Raw genomic sequence first — 23,846 nt, forward strand, 5'->3', positions numbered from 1 at the left:
AGTGGTAGACCGACTGCACATTTGTTCCAAATCCAATTGAAACTATTTGGTTTGAATGATTCAACAAAGCTGGGGAACTTGCAGCACGAACACTGTACGCCCAAAGATGGGAAGAAGGAGACGTTCAAACCGAGGAAGAACGGCTTTTGAAAAGGAAGGCGGAGTATTCAGAACTGGCAAGACGAACAGGCAAGATTGGAGACCAAAACGACGGAAAGTTCCTTGAGGACTGGTGACCTTTCGCTGAGTTTTTAAAGAACTAAAATACATAGCTGTCAACTTTTCCCTTTTCTTGCGAGGAATCCTATTCGGAATAAGGGAATTTCCCTTTAAAAAAAGGGGAAAGTTGACAGCTATGCTAAAATAGCAGGATGAAAACACGGGTTCGAATTATGAGCAACTGCGTTAATCAGTGGGATAAGTAGGTTAAAATGAACGAATGGAATAGCATTTCCAAAGGGAAATAGGAAAACCGTGGAAGGGGAGGGCGGGAAGTCAGTGGATAAAGTAATTCGCGGTAAAAACAAGAAAACCGAGGCACTTGATCCAGCGATAGCAGGTTTTCTGCCTGTGACCGGGGAGGCAGAGAACACCATTGCCGCTAGGAGCCATCAATTTGTTTCTGCAAATATAATATGAATGGTTCTTTTTCAAAGTCTCTGTTGCCTAATTCTCTTAGTCTTTCTGTCATTTTTGCCGGTTCTGCATTGTTCATCAACTTCTCTTGCCGTTCTGCTTTAGTTGGCGTTTCTCCAGTCTTCCAGTTTTGTGCAATCAACATTCTTGCGGCTGTAGTGGCATACATAAATAAAGTTCTCATTTCTTTTGGCATGCCTTGACCTAAAATACCTAATACCAACCAGCAGGTTCTGTGGCCGCAGGAGATCCTGTGACGCAGAGGCGAGAGGTCTCCTATCTGCCCCAGACACTCACCCCCTGACTCAGGGTTAAGGTGGGTCGCGCTGGCTAAGGGGGGAAACTCAGCACTCCAGGGGAAGAAATCAATCCTCTTCTGACCGCCCCATCCACTCCAGTGTAACAGCCGCATCCTGCACTTAAGTTTCTAAGGAGGGAGCTGCCAGATGGAAGCTGCTCTTTAGGACCCAGGAGACCCTGCTTCCTCACCCCAGAGGCTGCCGCTAAAAGCCAACAATGGGGAAAGCACTCTGCACATGGTCAGGGGCACCCTTGCTTTCCTCCCTAATCACTGCCATTGTTGCACTTGGTTATATCCCAGACAAATTGAAAACAACACAGCTCAAAGCACAGAAAGCTAAAAAAAAAAAACACGGCTGAAAACTAATTGAATTCTAATAGAATTAAAGCAACACGTGTGAAAATTCAGATCTGAAAAAACAACACAACTTCTCAAAGGCCTGTTGGAATAAATAAAGCTGTTTTCCACCTGCCAGGGGAAGGACAGCAAGGAGGGAGCCAGTCTGGCATCCCTAGGCAGGGAGTTCCAAAGTTGCCTGGGAGGTGCTACCACTGAGAAGGCCCTTTCCTGCATTCCCAGGAGCCTCCCTCCCCATGAAGAAGCCTGAGGCTTGGATTTGGACTCAAATCCGAACTCAGGGCTCCAAAGCCCAACCAATCCTCACTATGGCTTTGCGGTGGCCTTTCCTCCCTCTTCCGCCTGCCCTCCAAGCTCAAGGGGAGCTGGCCCTGCTACGGTTCCACCTAATCCCTGTCTCACATTTGTAAGAACTCGGGTCTTTTACTGCGGCAGAACCTACCCTTTGGAACTCCCTGCCTAGTGATATCTGGCAGGCAGCCTTCAATATCCTCTTTCTGGCACCTGCTAAAAGAATCCTAGTTTGGATAACCCGATGTCTGGGAAGCCAGTGCGAGTTTTCTGTTAACTGTTATTTTAACGTTCCAAAAGAATTGTTGCCGTTCGTTCTTCTGGCCGATCCTTTCATCGCATTGTCTTCTCTGCAAACTGCTCTGAGGGTTGCTTTCGTTTCGCAATCCGGCTGTTTGTACGTTTCACGGAATAAATCCATAAATAAGGGGAGGCCACGCCCTTCCGGCGGGATGAATCGGAGAGCCCGTGCTGGGCTGAAAGGTTTGGATGAGTTTGCAAGCCTGCAGGTAGACAGCTGCTGGCAGTCAGAGCACGCAATGCTGGACCCAAGGCTCCTCTAGCAACAAGCATCTTCCTGTATGTGCTCAGGTACGGATTTAGGAACAAAGGAAAGATCAGCTTATCTGTCTTTTCCATCCAGCTTAGCCTTGTCTACTCTGACTGCAGCTGCTCTCCAGGGTCTTGGGCAGAGGGGGAAAGGGTTAAACCATTCGCTATCTATTCTCCATAATAATAATAATAATACAGTGGTGCCTCGCAAGACGAAAAGAATCCATTCCGCGATTCTTTTCATCTAGCGGTTTTTTCGTCTTGCGAAGCAACCCCATTAGCGGCTGAGCGGATTAGCGCTATTAGCGATTTAGCACTATTAGCGGCTTAGCGGGCTTAGCGGCTAAGCTGTTAAAAGGCTATTAACGGCTTAGCGGCTTTGAAAAGGGGGGGGAGCGGGGGGGAAATGGCGAGACTCGCAAGACATTTCCGTCTTGCGAAGCAAGCCCATAGGGAAATTCGTCTTGCGAAGCGCCTCCGCAACGGAAAACCCTTTCGTCTTGCGGGTTTTTCGTCTTGCAAGGCATTTGTCTTGCGGGGCACCACTGTAATAATAATAATAATAATAATAATAATTTATACCCCGCCCACCCCAGCCAGAGCCGGGCTCAGGGCAGCGAACACCAATAAAATCACAGTAAAAACATTAATAGGGGGGAAAGGGAGGAAAAGGAAAAACACCCCAATTTAAAATACAGGTTAAAATGCAATTTAAAATGCAGCCTTCATTTTAAAACAGCTGAGAAATCAAGCCTTGCCCAGTCCTGTGCCTTCCAGATGTCCCAAACTACAACTCCCAGGTGTAGAACCGGGAGATGGGAGTTGTAGTTTGGGACACCCAGAGGGCGCAGGGTTGGGGAAGGGAATCCTTGCGGTTGGCCCCAGCGATCCCGGAGGACGGCGGAGGAGGAGGAGGATGGAAAAAGAACCTAAATGCCTGCAGCTGTCCGAAGCATCACACACCCACCCCTCCCTGCTAACCCCTATAACTGACAGCCCCAAATGCCAGGCAGGCAACTCAGCGAGGAAAGAGAGGCTGCGAAGGGAGAGGGGCGGAAAAAGATAGGCCCCGGCTGCAGGGATTTTGGGGGGGGGTCCCACCTCCCTACCCAAACACCTCCTATGGCACCCGCCTCACACCCCAAAACCTTGCCTCCCCTGATCTCAACACACCCCCCCAACCATACAGGATGCTCCTGACCGTCAAAATATCCGCACACAGCTTCTAAGGATTGGGTCCATCTCCCTCCCGGATCTTCCCTCCTCCCATGTCGAAGTAGCCCAATTGCAGACCCTCGGTTGACACAGCCCCCCCAATCTTTCTCCCTGGCAAGAAATCCCCCTTTTCAGAGGTCCTTCCACCCATCTTTTAAACTCCAGCTAGGCTCTGCACCCCCCCCTTGGGGGGTATAGATGTATTTTTAAGTGTGGTTTTTTGGGGGGGTCTTTCCTACCTCTGTTAGCCATAGCGAGCCCCTTTTTCTCGCAGATCCAAGACTCGTCGCGGCTCTGCGGGAACCTCTCACGAGCGTCTGGCTGGAGGAGGGGCGCCCAGTCCTGGGAGGGGGGTGTCGGGGCAGAGGAGGGGGGGCTATTTATAGCTGACGAATCCCAGCTGCCATTTGCCGTCACAGAATCTCCTGCCTTGGCTCACTCAGAGCGGGTTCGGATCACCCGGAGGTGGGGGCTGGGAGGCCAAAGGGAGGGAGAGGAGCACCCAAATTCGGGGGGGGGGGGCAGCTGGGAGATGGTCATTTCGGGGTGTTGCAGGAATTTAGGTATAGGTTGGGGGGGTTGCCCCTCCAGCAGATATCACGCACATGCAGCCCACTACCAAAATCAGCACAATCGCTTTTGTGAGTTGTCCACAAAAAACACTTCATCACGGTTTCTTCCTGTCTATTCAAAGGGCCTTTGCTGCACGATACCAAATGTAAGAATTCACTGATAAATGTATCTATGTACTGGCTCACAGGGAAAACTTCAGAAATTCATATAGACATGGGAGCTCAGCTCCTCAGCAGCCCCTCTGCCTGAGTGGTAATCCCTGGCATCCTGATACCTGAGTGCCAGACAGGTAGCCATTCCAGAAATAACAAACCCAGATGAAGACCAAAGGGTGCGATTCACTTGGCTGGGAAACAGGGAAATGAAAATATCTCTTTTGTTGCACTTGATGGGTGTTTGGTGGAGGGCAAGGAGAACCATGGGGCAGGGTCCAGGATGCTCAGATTCCTGCCACCAGACCTCCCCTTTCATGATGTGACCATGATGTGGTTTGGGGGGTGTAACATGGGGATTAGCAGCTAATAAAAGTTTGGGTTCTCTTTTGTTCGGGGCTTCCATCTTGTTCCACCTGGTGGCAGGTGGGAGTCCTGTCGCGACAGTCTTCAATAAAGACCAAGCCTACTGGCTGCTGTTTTGCTCTGATATTCCTGGCTGGTGTCCTTGTTTTTCGTCCAAGGGAGCCCTCAGATTTCTCCGTTAACGGGGCAGGGGGGGGCACTCCTGGCTTCCATCTGCAGCCAAACAAGGGGTGAGTTTCCCCTCTCTCCTGAGACATCCACAAACCTGAATGTTGGAAGGTTCAGGGCAGATTTTTAAAAAAGTTCTTCCTCATGCAGGACAGATTGGACTGTGGAACTCCCTGCCACTTGGAGGTTAGGGATGTCCACCAACCTGGATGGCTTTAAAAGAGGATTGGCCAAATTCAGGGAGGCAGCAATTCTTCTGAATGTCAGTTCCTGGGAACTGCAGGGCGAGAGAGGGCTCTTGTGTTCAAATCCTGCTTGGGCGTTTTCGACTGAGGCATCTGGGCTGCCTCTGTGAGGACAGGAATGCTGGACTGGGTGGGCCCTTGACCTGACCCAGCAGCCAGGATATTCTTACATTCTGATGGAACCTCCAGCTCCAGAGGCAGTCTACCCAGAATCCTAGGTTTTGTGAAAACAGTGAAAACAGGATGCTGGACCCGATGGGACTTTTTCTTGACCCAAACCAAGCTCCTCTTAAACAGCTGCTTTCCTGCAACACGCTTTTAACAATGTCAGAGGAATTAAAGACCCAGAAACTACAACTAATCCAGAATGCGGCAGCTAGACTGGTGACTGGGAGCAGCCGCCGAGACCACATAACACCGGTCTTGAAAGACCTACACTGGCTCCCAGTATGTTTCCAAGCACAATTCAAAGTGTTAGTGCTGACCTTGAAAGCCCTAAATGGCCTCAAAGGCCCAGTAGACCTGAAGGAGCGTCTCTACCTCCATCGTTCTGCCCGGACACTGAGGTCCAGTGCCGAGGGCCTTCTGGCGGTTCCCTCATTGCAAGAACTGAGGTTACAGGGAACCAGGCAGAGGGCCTTCTCGGTGGTGGCACCCGCCCTGTGGAGAACCCTCCCACCAGATGTCAAAGAGAAAAACAACTACCAGACTTTTAGAAGACATCTGAAGGCAGCCCTCTTTAGGGATGCTTTTAGTGTTTAACAGACCACTGTATTTTAATACTTTGTTGGAAGCTGCCCAGAGTGACTGGGGAAGCTCAGCCAGATGGGCGGGGTATATATAATATATTATTATTATTATTATTATTATTATTATTATTATTATTATTATCATCATCATCATCATCATCATCATCATTACTATTATTAATCATCATCATCATCATCATCATTACTATTATTATTATTATTACTACTACAGTGGTACCTCGGGTTAAGTACTTAATTCATTCCGGAGGTCCGTTCTTAACCTGAAACTGTTCTTAACCTGAAGCACCACTTTAGCTAATGGGGCCTCCTGCTGCGACCGCACCGCCGGAGCACAATTTCTGTTCTCATCCTGAAGCAAAGTTCTTAACCTGAAGCACTATTTCTGGGTTAGTGGAGTCTGTAACCTGAAGCGTCTGTAACCCGAGGTACCACTGTATTACCACTTCCGGGTTAAACACAAAACTGGGCTTTTGTGCCCCCAAATAGACTCTGGGTGTGCACACATCACCAGGAGATTATATTCTCAGTTCCTCATTCATGTTGCTTTGTGCCGCTCTGTTTAAAGGGACGGGGAGCCGGGAGCCAGGAACTGGGAGCCAACGCCAGCCTTGCAGAGCAGGCTGCATGTGTGAGAGGGGAAGACAAAGAGCGTTCCTTCTCAGGTGCTCAGCCGCAGAGTCAGCTGCCGTGTGAGGGGGGTGGTGAGCGGAGAGAGAGGAATATTTGGGAGTCACACGCAGGAGACCCTCCTGGCTCCAATTCCTGCTCCGCTCAGCACAGAAGCTATTTTTACTCGCTGACTCGACTCGGCTACCATCCCAGTCCGGGCAAGTTGCCAGGGGGGGTGAGTAGGGATGTTTTCTGGGCGAAGCAGGCCTTACTAGGCCAACGCCATGAAAGCTCAGGCATGGCGGGAAGGGGGGGGAGATGCTGGAAAGCCACAGACTCCCCCCTAACATCCTTTTTTTAAAAAAATGCTTTTTATTGGTTTTTCATTTAATACCCCCCCCCCACTAATATCCATGGGTGGCAGCTCACGAGTTGCAGAATAAGGCCTCTAGCTAAGCAGACAACTTGGGAGGTTTTCCTTCCTTTCATTTCAATACGCAACCACAGGATTCTAGTCCTCATGGAGGCAGCCAGTAAACAAACAAAAAAACGCCCCGCAAATTCTCCGCAAAAAGCTATTAAGGAACAACACCCCATCGTTCTCAGGTCACATTCACAGCATACAGGGCTGTGATACAGTCACGGGTTTCCCCCTCTCCTAAAGAATTCTGGGAGTTATAGTTTGGGGCGCCGAGCGTTCTTTGGCAGCGCCCCTAACCCCCCTCGCAGCGCTACCATTCCCAGAGCTCCCTGGGGAGAGGAGCTGACTGTTTTCGCCGCTCTGGGAATTGTAGCGCAGCCTACGCCTTGTCTGAACAAGCCACCGGAGGTTCACTCACCTACGGGGCATTTTTCCAGAGTATTCCCTGATTGGTCCAGCTCGGCTTGACGCTGCTCTGAGATCGGCGCCCGGTCTTCCTCCTCCTCCTCTTCCTCCATCTGCTCCACCTCCTCGTCCCACGACGGGTGTTGGCAGAACTCGGATGAGGTCAATGATGGGTGCTGGGTGGTGTCAGCACCGCGGGGGGCGCCCGGTTCCGGGTGGGGCGCTAAGGCGTCGGGTGGCGGCAGGTCCTCCAGGGAAGTTTCTGGGGAAAAGTGGACAGCACCGGAAGGGTCACAACGCTTTTTATTCCTCTTAGAATCGTAGAATTCCAAAATGACAGACCTGATAAGAAACCACTCAGGCGGTAAGGTGAAAAATGGAATGGGACCGCTTCCAAAAACTACCTGATAAAATGTGGTTCCAAAAACAATACTTTGTTTTGCCCAGATTAATTTCATAGTTCTGTGGGAGAAATTGATTTTAACCAGGGATCAGCAAATTTTTTTGGCAGGGGGCCGGTCCACTGTCCCTCAGACCTCGTGGGGGGCCGGACTATATTTTGGGTGAAAAAATGAACGAATTCCTATGCCCCACAAATAACCCAGAGATGCATTTTAAATAAAAGGACACATTCCACTCCTGTAAAAATAACAGGCAGACCCCACAAATAACCCAGAGATGCATTTTGAATAAAAGGACACATTCTACTCATGTAAAAACACGCTGATTCCCAGAATGTCTGTGGGCCGGATTGAGAAGGCGATTGGGCCGCATCCGGCCCCCGGGCCTTAGTTTGCCTACCCATGATGTTAACAAATGAATACAGAATATTCGCTACTTAAGAAAAGTATTGAAACTGCAAAGAGATAGAGGGAAGTTAACCAAAATAGAAGGGATTCAAACCAGTTTTCCGGAACAGAAAGAAAGGAAGGAAGGAAGGAAGGATACAAACGTAATCTCTTTCTGGGAACCTGGCATCAAATCACTGTTCATATCCTTTGAATAATTTGGTGTGTTTGATCAATTTCCCCCACTTCCTTTTTCTCTTTCTTCTTTTTATATTCCTTTTATATCTTTATTTTTGTTTGTTTTGTATTTTTTCTTTTTAGTTCAGATATTTGGAGGTTATGTTTAATATATGCTTTCTTTGTAATTTTTTAAAATGCAATAAAGAATTAAAAAAATAGAATTGTAGAATTGATGGGTTGCAAGGGTCCTCTATTCCAACCCCTAGCCACCCAGGGATCACATGATATGGATGAATTGATCTGGAATCTCTACCTTGCCTCCTAGTTGTTTATCATATCACACTTTTACACAGATGGAGATAGAGATAGATATGTTGCAAATCTATGTAATGTTTCAATGGTTGAGATCTGTATAGGGGGCAAATCTTCGTTCTCAGTGCCTCAGATTTGGGGGTTTACCATATAGAGGCACTTTATACAAACAATTGATCACCTGCAATTTATCTCTCTTATCTCTTTAATAGGAATATTCAGAAATAAAATATCAGAGCAGTTTGCAACAGCTGCACGTAAAAACCAGTAGGTATCCAAACAAACCCCTGTGTTGCAAAAGAGAATGTCAATAATGTTTAGGCAATGCAATGACCATGTACATACGTAATAGACAATCTTTATAGAATTCCTTCAAACATTAACAAATTCAAAATGAAATCTCAGACTCAAAAGTCTCTGAAAGTCTTTAAACGAAGAGAGATACCAAACTCTGTACGATGAAAGACAAGCTGTGAAGCTTTGTGTATTCAGCAAATATAATGTCCAACACTGAACAGAGATTCCGGATATTGACTGCTGTTTCACATGAGCACTGCTCCACAGCGTTTGATATTTCCATTCACATATATTCATTCAAAATAATATGGGTTTATGAAACAATTAGGGACGCGGGTGGCACTGTGGGTTAAACCACTGAGCCTAGGGCTTGCCGATCAGAAGGTCGGCAGTTCGAATCCCCGCAATGGGGTGAGCTCCCGTTGTTCAGTCCCAGCTCCTGCCCACCTAGCAGCTCGAAAGCACATCAAAGTGCAAGTAGATAAATAGGTACCACTCCGGCGGGAAGGTAAACGGCGTTTCCGTGCACTGCTCTGGTTCCCCAGAAGCGGCTTAGTCTTGCTGGACAAATGCCGGCTCCGTCGGCCAATAAAGCGAGATGAGCGCCGCAACCCCAGAGTTGGTCACGACTGGACCTAATGGTCAGGGGTCCCTTTACCTTTCCAGTGGTACCTTGGGTTAAGTACATAATTCGTTCTGGAGGTCCGTTCTTAACCTGAAACTGTTCTTAACCTGAAGCACCACTTTAGCTAAAGGGGCCTCCTGCTGCTGCCGCGCCACCAGAGCATGATTTCTGTTCTCATCCTGAAGCAAAGTTCTTAACCCGAGGTACTATTTCTGGGTTAGCGGAGTCTGTAACCTGAAGCGTATGTAACCTGAAGTGTATGTAACCCGAGATACCACTGTACCTTTATGAAACAATTCCATATTCTCCCCCCACGCTGACGAAGATCTACGAAACAGCTTATCTTTCATTGTACAAATTTGAAGAAATTCTATAAAGATTGTCTAAACATTGCCTCAACATTGCACGTAAAAACCATACGGTAAAAGCCATGCTTAAAAGGTTTTTTTTAAAAAAAAACACACAGAAACATTGTTTTTAAAGACACCAGAGGCATTTTCCTCGCCTGGGCAAAGAAGCAAAGGCGAGAGTCGTGTTTCGTGGCCGCAATTCCACCCCATGGCATCCCCTCCCGCTTCCCCTGGGGCGCCCATTTCTGGGTACCCCTCCCCGTACCTGAGGACGACTCGCTGCTTCTGCTGCTGCTCTGGCCCCCCACCAGTGCCTGAGCCAGGGGGCTGTGCCTCTGCAACCCTTGGGCCCCCTCTCCTTTCCCTTGGTCTGCTTCCTCCACGGAGTCTGCATGGGCTTCCCAGCCCAAAAAAGGGTCCAGTCCTTGGCCGTCAACCGGAGGGGGCGCCCCCTCTCCCTCGGGGGACGGGCAGAGGCTGGGGATATTCTCCAAACTGTCCCCCAGCGCCGGCACAAAGGTCTCGCAGGTGTCCGTACGCGGCAGCGGGGCCCGCGCCCGGCGGGTCTGGGAGTCGCGCCTGCCCCGGGGGGCGTGCTCCCCCAGCGTTGGGCTGCTGTTGAGGGGCCCCGCGATGGTGATGTAGGAAAAAGTCAGCTCCCGGGGGGTCCCCCACTCCAGAGACACCTCCTCGTCTTCCTCGTCCTCCGAGAATTCCCTCGCCGTCTGCAGCTCAGGAAAGTCGGATTCATCGTTGCCACCTAGGGAGGGAAAAACGTCACCGGTGTCCCTTGCAGGTACAAGATCACCTCCATCTGGACGCAATTGCCCCCCCCCCCATTTCTCTTCCCTCTGTGTTGGTGGTCACAGTGTGTGTGTGTGTGTGTGTGTGTGTGTGTTTGTCTCCAGAAATTTTTAGACATCACTTGGGAAGACAGGCGAACTAATGCCAGTGTACCGGAAGAAGCAAAGATCACCAGTGTTGAAGCAATGATTCTTCAACATCAACTTCGTTAGACTGGTCGTGTCGTGTGGATGCCTGATGATCGTCTTCCAAAGCAACTGCTCTATTCCAAACTTAAAAATGGAAACCATAATGCTGGTGGTCAACAAAAGAGGTTCAAAGACCCTCTCAAGCCAAATCTAAAAAAATGTAGTATAAACACCGACAACTGGGAAACACTGGCCTGCGAGCGCTCCAGTTGGAGAACAGCTTTGACCAAAGGTGTCCTGGGCTTTGAAGACACTCGAACTCAAGACGCAAGGGAGAAACGTGCTAAGAGGAAGACACGCTTGGCAAATCCACACCGGGATCAACTCCCGCCTGGGAACCAATGTCCCCACTGTGGAAGGACGTGTGGATCCAGATTTGGCCTCCACAGTCACTTACGGACTCACTGTTAAAGCCATGTTTTTGTGTTTGTTTGTTTGTTTGTGTGTGTGTTTATAATTTATTTTTACTGAGTTTTTAATAATACCAAAAGAAAAAAGAAAGCACATCCTACAAATACAACAACACACAAAAATTACTATTTACACAAACATAAATCCTTCCCACCCCCTTTACATCCCCGCCACCACACTCCTCAAATTCCCTCCACCACATCACGACTTCCTTACCTTTTAAATTCGGTACTATTATTGCACTCTTTGGGTTTTGATCATCTAGTCCAAGGCAGGAACATGCAGCTGTCCCAAACGGGGACCGAACCTGCAACCTTGGCCTTATCAGCACTGCGCTCTAACCAACTGAGCTCTAATACTTTATTATCTCTTTGGAGCTGCACTTTGCCCTTTTGTCCTTCCAGCCTGTGACACTTTCTGATTTACATATTGAACTGTTTGTTTTCTTCCTCTAAGAAACCTGGGACCCTCTCAACTAGGGTCTTAACCAGGGTTTGCGAGCTCAGTCTTGGCATAACTGTCAACTTTTCCCTTTTTTTAAAGGAAATCCCCTTATTCCGAATAGGATTCCTCGCAAGAAAAGGGAACAGCTATGAGTCTTGGGCAGCTGTGCAAAATGACCCGGAGTTACTCACCATCTGTGGAGTCAGGTGTGGTGGAAGCGGTAGACGGCGACTCTTCTGCAGAAGACAGAAGGAAGACCTTAGAACCCAGAGCCACTAACACACACACACACACTTTTAGTAATGCACGACAGGGAGGCTGACATTGGACCCTGGTTCGAATCTCGGCGACGCCATGAATTCATCACATGGCTCCAAGTCGCCAGTCCTTCTCTCCTGGCTACAACCAGGAATGGGGAATCCTATAGGGCTTTTTGTGCAACAATTATGGAGAAGATGCGGTCAAAATGATCAGAACCCTGGACATTAGAAGATGCCACTGCTTAGCGGTCAGAACGCCAGGTTAGGAAGACACGGGTTCAAATCCCCACTCAGCCAAGAGGAGGCTTACTGGCTGGCTGTTGCCCTACCTCACAGGGTTGTTCTGAGGTTGAGACAGCAAACTGTGTACTCATTTTTTCTTTGTCTTAAGATCCTTGGAGGAGGATTGTCTTATAAATGTTGAGTCAAATCATTGGCCCCCTTTACTATCATCGGCCTATTATTAAAGGACGCGGGTGGCGCTATGGGTTAAACCACTGAGCCCCTTGGGCTTACTGATCAGGTCGGCGGTTCGAATCCCCGCGACGGGGTGAGCTCCCGTTGCTCTGTCCCTGCTCCTGCCAACCTAGCAGTTCGAAAGCACAAAGTGCAAATAGATAAATAGGTACCACTCCGGCGGGAAGGTAAATGGCGTTTCCGTGCGCTGCTCTAGTTTGCCAGAAGCGGCTTAGTCATGCTGGCCACATGACCCAGAAGCTGTACGCCGGCTCCCTTGGCCAATAAAGCGAGATGAGCGACGCAACCCCAGAGTCGGCCACGACTGGACCTAATGGTCAGGGGTCCCTTTACCTTTACTCTTATTGGCCAGAGCTTTTTTCAAGAGATTCTTGAACTGGAGTTGGTGGGGTTGAACCTCTGGTCTCTACGCAGGTAAAATGCATGCTCTTCCGATGACATCAGCTCCCAAACCTTTGGGGACCCCGGCCCCCGCGGTTCCACGAACTCTTCCCCCCCCCCCCCGTGCCCTCACCCTACCCTCTAAAAAGCATTATTCAGAATTGCAGTTTGCGCAATTCACCAAGGAAGAGAGCAACACAATTCAAAACAGAAGCAATGAACTAATCACACATTTATTCAACGTCCAGTTAAAACCACTTAGTTCAATTAACAAAACTGATGAACTTGATCCAGTGATCCTTTCAAAGTCTGAGTCGTTCACACCTCCTGCTTCCTCCTAAGACCACTTTGCCTTTGAGCCCTCCCCTAAGGAATCCCACCTCCCCCAGGGGGGGGGGGCTGTACCGCTCGCTTTGGGAACCTCTGATGTACAACTGTTAAAACTGAATTGCGTGTTGCTGCAGCCCTGGGTCTTAAATGACTGCCTATGATTGCTCTAGAACACTATATACCTTTGCAACGCATTATTATTATCATTACATAATGATTTGGCAGCTGATCTGCTGGCAGGGCACACTGCAGCTATTTGCTTTGGCGAGGCCATCTGGGCAGGCCATGCCCCCCCCTCCATGCACACAGGAAATCAAGCAGGAGATCTGGGAAATGACCTCAGCTCACCCCACCCAGGCCTGGGTGTTCTACGCATTACACATTGAACGCACCATCTGGAGTTTTGCCAGCGGCCTGTGCAGGTAAACAAGCCTCGCCCCGCAGTCATCGGTCGGACTCTGCCTTCCAACTGTTGCAGGAATTTATGTATAGGTTGGGGGGGGGTTGCCCCTCCAGCAGATATCATGCACATGCAGCCCACGACCAAAACAAGCACAATCACTGTTGTGATTTGTCCCCACAAAACACTTCATCACGGTTTCTTCCTGTCTATCCAAAGGGCCTTTGCTGCATGATACCAAATGTAATAATTCACTGATAAATGAATCTATGTACTGGCTCACTGGGAAAACTTCAGAAATTCATATAGACATGGGAGCTCAGCTCCTCAGCAGCCCCTCTGCCTGAGGGATAATCCCTGGCATCCTGATACCTGAGTGCCAGACAGGTAGCCATTCCAGAAAGAACAAACCCAGATGAAGACCAAAGGGTGGGATTAACTTGGCAGGGAAACAGGGAAATGTAAATATCTCTTTTGCTACACTTGATGGGTGTTTGGTGGAGGGCAAGGGGAACCATGGGGCAGGGTCCAGGATGCTCAGATTCCTGCCACCAGACCTCCCCTTTCATGATGTAACCATGATGTGGCTTGGGGGGTGTAACATGGGGATTAGCAGCTAATAAAAGTTTGGGTTCTCTTTTGTTCGGGGCTTCCATCTTGTTCCACCTTGTGGCAGGTGGGAGTCCTGTTGCGACAGCCTTCAATCAAGACCAAGCCTACTGGCTGCTGTTTTGCTCTGGTATTCCTGGCTGGGGTCCTTGTTTTTTGTCCAAGGGAGCCCTCAGATTTCTCCGCTAACACAACCAACGTTTGTCTCAGGAAGCGATTGCGAGGACTGGATTCGCAGGACTGGGGTCGCTAGAGGGCGCTGTGGCACCATGTCCCTGCTTCCCCCACACCCATCCACTAGGGGGCATCACTCAGGGTAGGAGCCCTGAGACAGGAGTGGGGTTCTGAGTGCCAGGAGTTTCTCTGTACAGCCATACCTTGGTTCTAGAACAGAATGCGTTCTGGGAGTCCCGGAACTGTTCGAAAACCAAGGCGCGGCTTTCGATTGGCTGCAGGGGTGTCCTGCAGCCAATCGGAAGCCACGCCAGAGATGTTTGGTTTCCGGAAATTGTTCACTTCCGGGTTTTGATCATTCGGGAGCCGATTTGTTTGGGAGCCAAGGCAAATTTGTTAGGCTTCCAAGGTATGACTGTATTGGACTGAAGTTCGCTTTAAATTAAAATTCTCCAACTACAGCCATGCATTGGGGGTTGTTCAAACCATTCAATACTCCAGTAAATAAGTAAGGAAGTAAGAAAGTTAGTACAGTGGACACTTAGGTTGCGAACGTGATCCGTGCGGGAGGCACATTCGCAACCCGCAGTGCCAGAGCCTGGCGTGCTCTGGTCCAGGGGGTCCAGGGGGTCACGAAGAGTCGGACACGACTAAACGACTAAACAACCTCAACAACTGCGATTTAGCGCTTCTGCGCATGTGCACGTGCCGAAACCCAGAAGTAGCCCGTTCCGGTACTTCCGGGTTCGGCGCGGTGCGCAACCCAAAAACACACAACCTGAAGCGTCTTCTAACCCGAGGTATGACTGTAAGTAAGTAAGTATAATTATCACAGTCTGACGCTTTACATGACCAAGGGCAAAAGGGCAGGTCGCTGCCCCAAGGAGATTACAATACAAGACTGAACAACTCCAATATGAAGAAGGGTTGCAGTGTTTGAGACTTTTTAGTTTAGAGAAAGCTGAGTAAAGAGGGGGCATGATAGAAGTTTTAAAAATTATTCAGGGCATAGGGAAAGTGGATAAATAAAAGTCTAGGCCCCCCTCCACTCGTAACATTAGAAATTACAGATATCCAATGAAGCTAAATGTTGGGAGATTCAGGACACATCAAAGAAGAATTTATTCACTGCAGTGCATAGCTAAACTTTGGAACTCCCTGCCACAGGAGGCAGTGATGGCCTAGATGGATTTAAAAGCTGATTGGACGAATTCATGAAGGAGGAGAGAGCTTTTTTCGGGCTACTAGCCAGGACGGCTGTTCTCTGCCTCCAGGGCTGGAAGTTGGCAAAGCCTCTGAATCCCAGTTGCTGGAAAATACTGGAGGGAAGTATTTTTGAATTCTGGTGCTGGAGGAGACTCTTGAGAGTCCCATGGACTGCAAGAAGATCAAACCTCTCCATTCTTAAGGAACTCAGCCCTGAGTGCTCACTGGAAGGACAGAATCTGAAGCTGAGGCTCCAAGACTTTGGCCGCCTCATGAGAAGAGAAGACTCCCTGGAAAAGACCCTGATGTTGGGAAAGATGGAGGGCACAAGGAGAAGGGGACGACAGAGGACGAGATGGTGGGACAGTGTTCTCGAAGCTACCAGCATGAGTTTGACCTAACTGCGGGAGGCAGTGGAAGACAGGAGTGCCTGGCGTGCTCTGGTCCAGGGGGTCACGAAGAGGTGGACACGAATAAACGACTAAACAACAACAACAACTGGAGGGAAGAGGACTCTTGGAGTCAGATCCTGATTGTGGGTTTCCTCATCTAATTGGCCACTGGGAGAACAGGATGCTAGCCAGAAGGGCCATTGGCCGGATCCAGCGGACTCCAAAATATATGTAAGAATCAAGGAGCCCAGGAAGCTGGCTGGCTTCTGCAAAGACAGACTATTGATCCACCCAGCTCCACATGATCTGCACTGAGCTAATGGCTCTCTGGGGTTGCAGGCAGGTGTTCATCTTTGCACTGCCTAGTGATGTGGGGGTTGAGTTCAGGACCTTTCACACTCACTCTGCGATTGACCTGAGGTTCTCCTTCAAAGAGGCACAACGTGGGGTTTTTTTATCTAAAGGAAGCCTGGATACCCAGGATGTGGGAATGGGCGCCCACCTTATGGACCAACCTATTGCGGGTGGCGCTGTGGTCTAAACCACTGAGCCTCTTGGGCTTGCCGATCAGAAGGTCGGCGGTTCGAATCCCCGCGATGGGGTGAGCTCCCGTTGCTCGGTCCCAGCTCCTGCCAACCTAGCAGTTTGAAAGCACACCAGTGCAAGTAGATAAATAGGTACCACTCCGGCGGGAAGGTAAACAGCATTTCTGTGCGCTCTGGCACTTGTCACGGTCCTCCATGTGCCAGAAGCGGTTTAGTCCTGCTGGCCACATGACCCGGAAAGCTGTCTGCGGACAAACGCCGGCTCCCTCGGCCTGAAAGCAAGATAAGCGCCACAACCCATAGTCGCCTTTGACTGGACGTAACCATCCAGGGGTCCTTTACCTTTTACCTTTTTTTACCCAGAATGCTCTGGGGCCAGACAGGTAAGCATGCCCAGTCATAAGGAGGAAACATCTCAGGTGTGTGGAATTTCTCCTGCTCGCTCCCTTTCTTTGCTTCCACTGTGTAAGCACAAAGGCCCTTTTATTTTTGTTTTGTTTTTTAATTATACCTTTTAATTTTTGGCAAGAAAATGAGTTTTGCTTGTTCTGTTAAAAAACAGAAGAGTTTAGCCAGGGGATTACTGGAAGAGTAATCCATTAAGTTGCTTCCCATCTCTTTGAACCACCTCCCACAGCAACATTTCCCCCAGAAGTCAACCCCTGTGCTACGCTGCCAGTATTTAAATACTTCTGCCAAGCCAAGCAAGGGAACGCAACCCATTGTGCAAAGCTGGCTCTTGTCAGCTTGTGGTTTGATGCTGTTATGTACTGAAGTTCTCACCCTGGGCCAGCAGTAGATAGTTTTCACTCAGGTCCACATATGCAAATAAGGAATTGAAAGTGACGTTCAGTGATTGGATAGTTACAGAAAGTTGTTACTGTTGCGTTGTAGTTGAGCTCTGCATAAGCCGGTTGGCTGAACCCTTCAGTTCAATTCTGTTCTGGCCTTTGAATAAGCTGTCTGAAGAATCGCTGTGTCGTCTGATATGTTCACCCACAACTTAACAGATGCCCTTTCTGTCTCCTGTGAAGCTCTGTCACCCTCTGCTTCTCATGTTCCATCATGCGGGCCTTGAAGCGCTTGACCTCGCATCGCATAGTGGAAAGAGGCGCAACCGGTGCAAGAGATCATTTTGTCGAAGGGATCTTCCTCTTACTCCTCCGCTTTTGATTTCTGGTTCCAGTTGTGACCCGAGGGGTTGGCGCTTGTCATCCTGGTGGATTTGGGAATCTTTGGCGAGATGCTCTGTAGGGAAGGCCAAACATGCGAGATATGCAGAAATGGTGCTGCCGTCCAGGCCACTGGTCTGGTCTCCCATCCAAAAGCTGTCCGGGGCTGAGCCTGCTTAGCTTCCTGCGCACGCCAGGTGCCCTGCCCACTGAGCTATGCAGGCAAAAAAGAAGACCACCTGCCCAAAGACTGCCCACCTATGCCCAACTCTCCCACGCCTGGCTCCCCTTGGCCTTCGGCCCCCCCGAGGCCTCACGCCTCTCCTGGGCCATGTCAAGGAATCCTCCGAGTGGGCCAAGCTCGGCTCTTCCGTTTTAGACCTTGAAATTTCAAGGAGATGCAGCTTCCCTAAAAAGTCAATATCCAAGTGGGTCAGCTTCTGGGAAAAGAGATGTAGCAGAAGGTCACCAAGTGCATCTTCAGGTAGGGTGGGAACATCCTTTGCCTGAAAACTTGCTGAGGCGCTGCCAGTCTGTGTAGACAATTCTCAGCTAGATAGACCCAAGGGCCCAGATAAAGCGGTTTCCTGTGCCCCCAGGTCCACTTTCAACTGCAAACATGCTGGAGATGCCACCTTCGTAGAGGAGAAGCCCCACACCTCCAGAAAGTCCACTGAAAAGACACTTTGCTCCCATGCCAATGTCCCAGCGGCGTGCTAGGAGCTGCACATGACCACACTTTCACAGCTCCAAATGCTGGAGAAATCTGCTCTGGGTGCTTACTTGTGTATCCCCCCCCCCCCAAAAAAAAAGTCCACCAGCTGTCAGCAGCCCAAGCTTTAGAAGAGTTTGGATTTGATATCCCGCTTTATCACTACCCGAAGGAGTCTCAAATCGACTAACATTCTCCTTTCTTCTCCTCCCCCACAACAAACACTCTGTGAGGTGAGTGGGGCTGAGAGACTTCAGAGAAGTGAGACTGGCCCAAGGTCACCCAGCAGCTGCATGTGGAGGAGCGGCGAAGCGAACCCGGTTCACCAGATTACGATACTACCGCTCTTAACCACTACACCACACTGGCTCTCTTTAACACAAGGCCTTGCAAGCCTCACTCCCCGCAAAAGGTTAATGGAGGGGAAAGGGAGCAATTTCCTCTTGCGCCATCGGAGCCCCTGCCAGCAGGTTTTCAACTTTGCCAGAGACTTCAGCCCAGTTCCCCATCCAGCCGCCTCTGCCCTCTGCCCCTTGTACTGTGGGAATCCACGGCCTGCCCTGCTCTGAGCAGAGACACCAGTGAGGTGCCATGGTTGAAGTCTCTGGCCAGGACCTGGGAGAGACCCGGGTTCGAGTAAGAGCTGTTCGACAGTGGAATTTGCTGCCAAGGAGTGTGGTGGAGTCTCCTTCTTTGGAGGTCTTTAAGCAGAGGCTTGACAACCATATGTCAGGAGTGCTCTGATGGTGTTTCCTGCTTGGCAGGGGGTTGGACTCGATGGCCCTTGTGGTCTCTTCCAACTCTATGATTCTATGATTCTATGAATCCCACCACTCAGCCCCTCGAAGCTCTCTGGGTATAATCTTGCCGGCCGCCTTACTGCCCCTTTCAGACTACTAACCTACCTCACCAGGGTTGTTGTGGGTGTTAAATGAGGACCAGGATCTGGGAGACGGGGGTTCAAATCCGCACTTGGCTGCATGACATTGGGGTGGGGCATCCCTTAGCCTAACTTGCCCCACATGGGGAGGGAGAAAAAGGTCAGGTATAAATGCAACAAATTAATAATAAAGACACACCTAATGCCAGCTGTCCCGTGAATCCATGTGAATGCTTTGCTGTGATTTGGTCCATGTCCGGCTGTTACCTTGCAATACAATCCTTTGCACACCTTGTTGTTTTTCAGTCGTTTAGTCGTGTCCGACTCTTTGTGACCCCCTGGACCAGAGCACGCCAGGCACTCCTGCCTTCCACTGCCTCCCGCAGTTTGGTCAAACTCATACTGGCAGCTTCGAGAACACTGTCCCACCATCTCGTCCTCTGTCGTCCCCTTCTCCTTCTGCCCTCCATCTTTCCCAACATCAGGGTCTTTTCCAGGGAGTCTTCTCTTCTCATGAGGTGGCCAAAGCTTCACGATCTGTCCTTCCAGTGAGCACTCAGGGCTGATTTCCTTCAGAATGGATAGGTTTGATCTTTTTGCAGTCCATGGGACTCTCAAGAGTCTCCTCCAACACCAGAATTCAAAAGCATCCATTCTTCGGCGATCAGCCTTCTTTATGGTCCAGCTCTCACTTCCATACATCACTACTGGGGAAACCATAGCTTTAACTATATGGACCTTTGTTGGCAAGGTGATGTCTCTGCACACCTACACGAAAGTAAGTCTCCATGGGCCTTACTCCTTATTAAACTTATCTGGCATCACAGTCTTGCCCAGAGATTCCTCCCCACAGCCCTCTCCTTTACCCTTCCAGAAAAACACAACAAATGACCTCTACTCCCCTAGCCTTGCGCCAAACACTTGCTTCAATGCACCCTTTTTTAATCAAAGGAATCTCTTGCGCCTGCAGTTTTTTTCTCCTCTCTCTTTCTTCTAATCTCTGGAAAAGACCTACAGTTACATCTTTGGGTGGGGTAGTGTGGGGGTTTATCTCCCAGAAGCTGCAGGGGGTTCAACCTTGGGACGCACCAAACAGCAGCCAAGAGCGCGTGCAGAGTGCAGTTAGAGCCGCCTCTTTCCACATCTGCTTTCACAAACGCAAACACAATTAACCGCCCCCTCCACACATTCACACCTGAACACTGTGAGGTCTATGTATGTGTGCATGACATGGGGGTGGGGAGCAGGAGTCACAAACGGTGGGTAAACATGTCTATAAATAAATATTTCAGAAATGAGCATGGCTCTCAGGACCAGCTGAACACCAGGTCCAGGAGATGAATTGGGAGGGCAACTAAAGTGGGGGGTTTTTTTGGGGGGGAGCGCTGGCAAACCCTTCCCACCCCGCCCTAGGGAGTGGTACTCCCCTGTCCCCCACATGGAAAGTCATCAAACCCCCCCCCCAAAATACATTTTTTACGCTATTGAATGGATATTGTTGTTTTTTCTTCCCACACCTGACTGGGAGGAAATGGGCGATGCTTTGAAAAATCGATGACAAGAGAAGAGGCGTCCAAAATGGGCGGTAGGGGTTTTTTTTGGGGGGGGGGTTGGAGGAGGGGGGGAGAGAAATAAGGAGCCTTGCCCGCCCTCCCGCCCTCTCTCCCTGCCCCACAAGATACCTACTGCAATGGGCGAATCCCAGGACCTGCCCCATCGCCCGCCTCGTGGTCCATGCGGGATGCGCGCTGCGGCCGCGCTGCCCCCCTGCGCCTCCGCCGCCGCCGCCTCCTCCCGCCGCTGCTCATCTCCCCCGCGGCCCCATCCTGCCCCCCGCCGCGGCCCGCCGCCCCGAGGGCAGGCAGGCAGGGGGCCGGGGCCGGCCGGAGGCTCGCGGGCCGCCTGGGCGAGGCCGCAAAGGCGAGGCGGGCGAGGAGACAAAGAGCCGATGGAGACAAAGGATGCAGGAGAAGATGCAGGAGAGAGAGAGAGAAGGATGGAGTCGGAGGAGCCTACCTTGCAGGGAGGGAGGGGCAGGTAAGGAGGGAGGGAGGGAGGAAGTAGGGTGGGGGTGAGGTCGCCTGGGGGGGGTCTTTAGGGTGGGGTGAGGGAGGAGGGGTGGTCGTGGAGAGGGAGAGGTCTGGCTCGCCTTAGGAGGGAGAAGGCCCGCCCAGGGAGGAGGAAGGAGGGATGGATGGATGGTTGGGTTGCCTGGCTGCCTGCCTGCCACTCAACATGTAGTCCCGCCCTCCTGCTTTCGCTGCAGAGCAGAATTGGGGGGGGGGGGCGAATCATCATATGCAGGGGGGGCTGAACACCACCAGGTCAACAGGGTGGATATAGGGATGCAATGGTCATCTGGCCCAATGCAGGAATCACAGGAAACAATCCCTGGCAAATGGCAATAATAATAATAATAATAATAATAATAATAATAATAATAATAATAATAATAATTTATTATTTATTATTTATACCCCCACCCATCTGGTTGGGTTTCTCCAGCCACTCTGGACAGCTCCCAACAGAATACTAAAAACATGATAAAACAGGGGTCAGCAAACTTATTCAGCAGGGGGCAAGTCCACTGTCTCTCAGAACTTTTGGGGGCCGGACTATATTTTGGGGGGGAAATGGACAAATTCCTATACTCCCAAAATAACCCAGAGATGCATTTTAAATAAAAGCACACATTCTACCCATGCAAAAACATGCTGATTCCCTGACCGTCCGCAGGCCAGATTGAGAAGGCGATTGGGCCGCATCCGGCCCCTGGGCCTTAGTTTGCCCACCCATGTGATAAAACATCTGACATTAAAAGCTTCCCTAAACAGGGCTGCCTTCAGATGTCTTCTGAATGTCAGGTAGTTGTTTATTTCCTTGACATCTGATGGGAGAGTGTTCCACAGGGTGGGGGCCACTACCGAGAAGGCCCTCTGCCTGGTTCCCTGTAGCTTCACTTCTCGCAGTGAGGGAACTGCCAGAAGGCTCTCGGAGCTGGACCTCAGTGTCTGGGAGGATGAACGATGGGGGTGGAGACACTCCTTAGGGTATACTGGTCCACTCTCCTCTCCTGTGGCTTCCAGCAACTGGTATTCAGAGGCATTTAAAGACCCCCCCCCCCACTGTGGCTAGCAGCCACTGATAGGCAGGAATGTTAGCTTAAATTGCCAGCTTGAATTAAATATTGGGGGAAGCAGGTAAGGCCCGCTCCACAAAAACCATCACACCACACAGGTGCACATACACCGTTTGAATGGCAATGCTCATCAACTTTGGGGGGCCATGGCCCCCTCAAAATATTTTTTTGTGGGGAGATGAAAGGACCTCGGCCCCATGAATTTGGCCCCTATGCTGATAGCCTTGTCCTCTTCAGGGCACAATTGAATGATGGAACTCACTTCCAGGCTGAGATGGATAAATCCAAAAGAGGATTTACGGAGGACTGTTGACAACTGCTAGCCAGGATGGTTGCGCTTACACATCACTTGGGAAGACAGGCGAACTAATGCCAGTGTACTGGAAGAAGCAAAGATCACCAGTGTCGAAGCAATGATTCTTCAACATCAACTTCGCTGGACTGGTCATGTTGTGGGGATGCCTGATGATCGTCTTCCAAAGCAACTACTCTATTCCAAACTTTAAAATGGAAAGCGTAATGCTGGTGGTCAACAAAAGAGGTTTAAAGACTGTCTCCAGGCAAATCTAAAAAAATGTAGTATGAACACCGACAACTGGGAAACACTGGCCTGTGAGCACTCCAGTAGGAGAACAGCCTTTACCAAAGGTGTCCTGGGTTTTGAAGACACTCGAACTCAGGACACAAGGGAGAAACGTGCTAAGAGGAAGGCACGCTTGGCAAATCCACACCATGATCAACTCCCACCCGGAAACCAATGTCCCCACTGTGGAAGGACGTGTGGATCCAGAATTGGCCTCCACAGTCACTTGCGGACTCACTGTTCAAACCGTGTTTATGGAAGACAATCTTACTCGGCTACGAAGGATCGCAACAGAAGAAGAAGAAGCAGCTCTGGCCTACACAGTCGGAGGCACAGTCTGAAAACCAGTTGATGGAAACCACAGGAGGGGATAGCGTCCTTGTTTGGTCAGATCCTGCTTCCAGATTTCCCATTGGGGCATCTGGCTGGATACTGTGAGAACACGGGTGGGCTTCTCTTGTGTTCTCATGTGCTGGGATTTCATTTATCTGCGCCTGCTTGCACTGGGAGTGGGTGTGGAGAGCTGTGGCTCATCCGAGTCGAGTCATCCGTCTTCACCTCCTTCTCTCCCACAGCACCATAACTCATTCCTGCCCCATGAGGTCACACCAGGCCACACACAAGCATCACGGGCTGTGTCACAATAAGGTCTAGAACAGAGCTTTCCAAACTGTGCGTCGCTAGAAAGGGGTTATCTTAACCTCCTGTTTGCTTGTGAAACTGAATTACTGTGTCACGAAATGATGCATGTCCAAAAAGCACGACATGAAAAGTTGGTGGGCTAGAGGCTTGCGTTAAAAATGAAACAGAATGAACGAATGAAGACTAGGGCTCTGAAGAGGTGAGGTTCCTGCAGCCCAGCTGGCCTATGAGTCGTTCTGGAACATGCGGAGCTGCCCGGATAAGGGTGGTTGGTAAAGATTCTATAATGTATATGAAAGAGAGGGAAGAGAGGGTGAAAATTAAACAGGTGGAAATTAAAAACCGAAAAGCAAAGCTGTAAAATAGGGACATAGAATAAGTACTGGTTAAAACAGGGGTCAGCAAACTTTTTCAGCAGGGGGCCGGTCTACTGTCCCTCAGACCTTGTGGGGGGCCAGACTATATGTTGGGGGGGGATTGAACG

General features: G+C 50.1%; 1 protein-coding gene across 3 annotated transcripts in view; it reads right to left on the reverse strand.

Moving 5' to 3' along the window:
• The window catches only part of RTN2 (reticulon 2), a 35,588-nt gene extending 14,776 nt beyond the window's left edge, over positions 1–20,812 (reverse strand). Inside the window, exons 1-4 of one of the 3 annotated variants that reach the window (XM_028741907.2) lie at positions 20,685–20,812; positions 11,652–11,696; positions 9,879–10,373; positions 7,075–7,323 (exon numbers count right to left, since the gene is read on the reverse strand). In XM_028741907.2, coding sequence (XP_028597740.2) covers positions 7,075–7,323; positions 9,879–10,373; positions 11,652–11,696; positions 20,685–20,715 — 820 coding nt within the window. In that variant the 5' untranslated portion in view covers positions 20,716–20,812. Of the gene's footprint in view, positions 1–3,591; positions 3,747–7,074; positions 7,324–9,878; positions 10,374–11,651; positions 11,697–19,197; positions 19,268–20,684 lie in introns of those variants that run through there. The other 2 variants (XM_077932395.1, XM_028741908.2) reach the window with 2 other exon arrangements.
• Between the last annotated feature and the right edge of the window lie 3,034 nt (positions 20,813–23,846).

Source organism: Podarcis muralis, chromosome 7 (assembly GCF_964188315.1).
Source record: "Podarcis muralis chromosome 7, rPodMur119.hap1.1, whole genome shotgun sequence".
NCBI lineage: Eukaryota > Metazoa > Chordata > Lepidosauria > Squamata > Lacertidae > Podarcis > Podarcis muralis.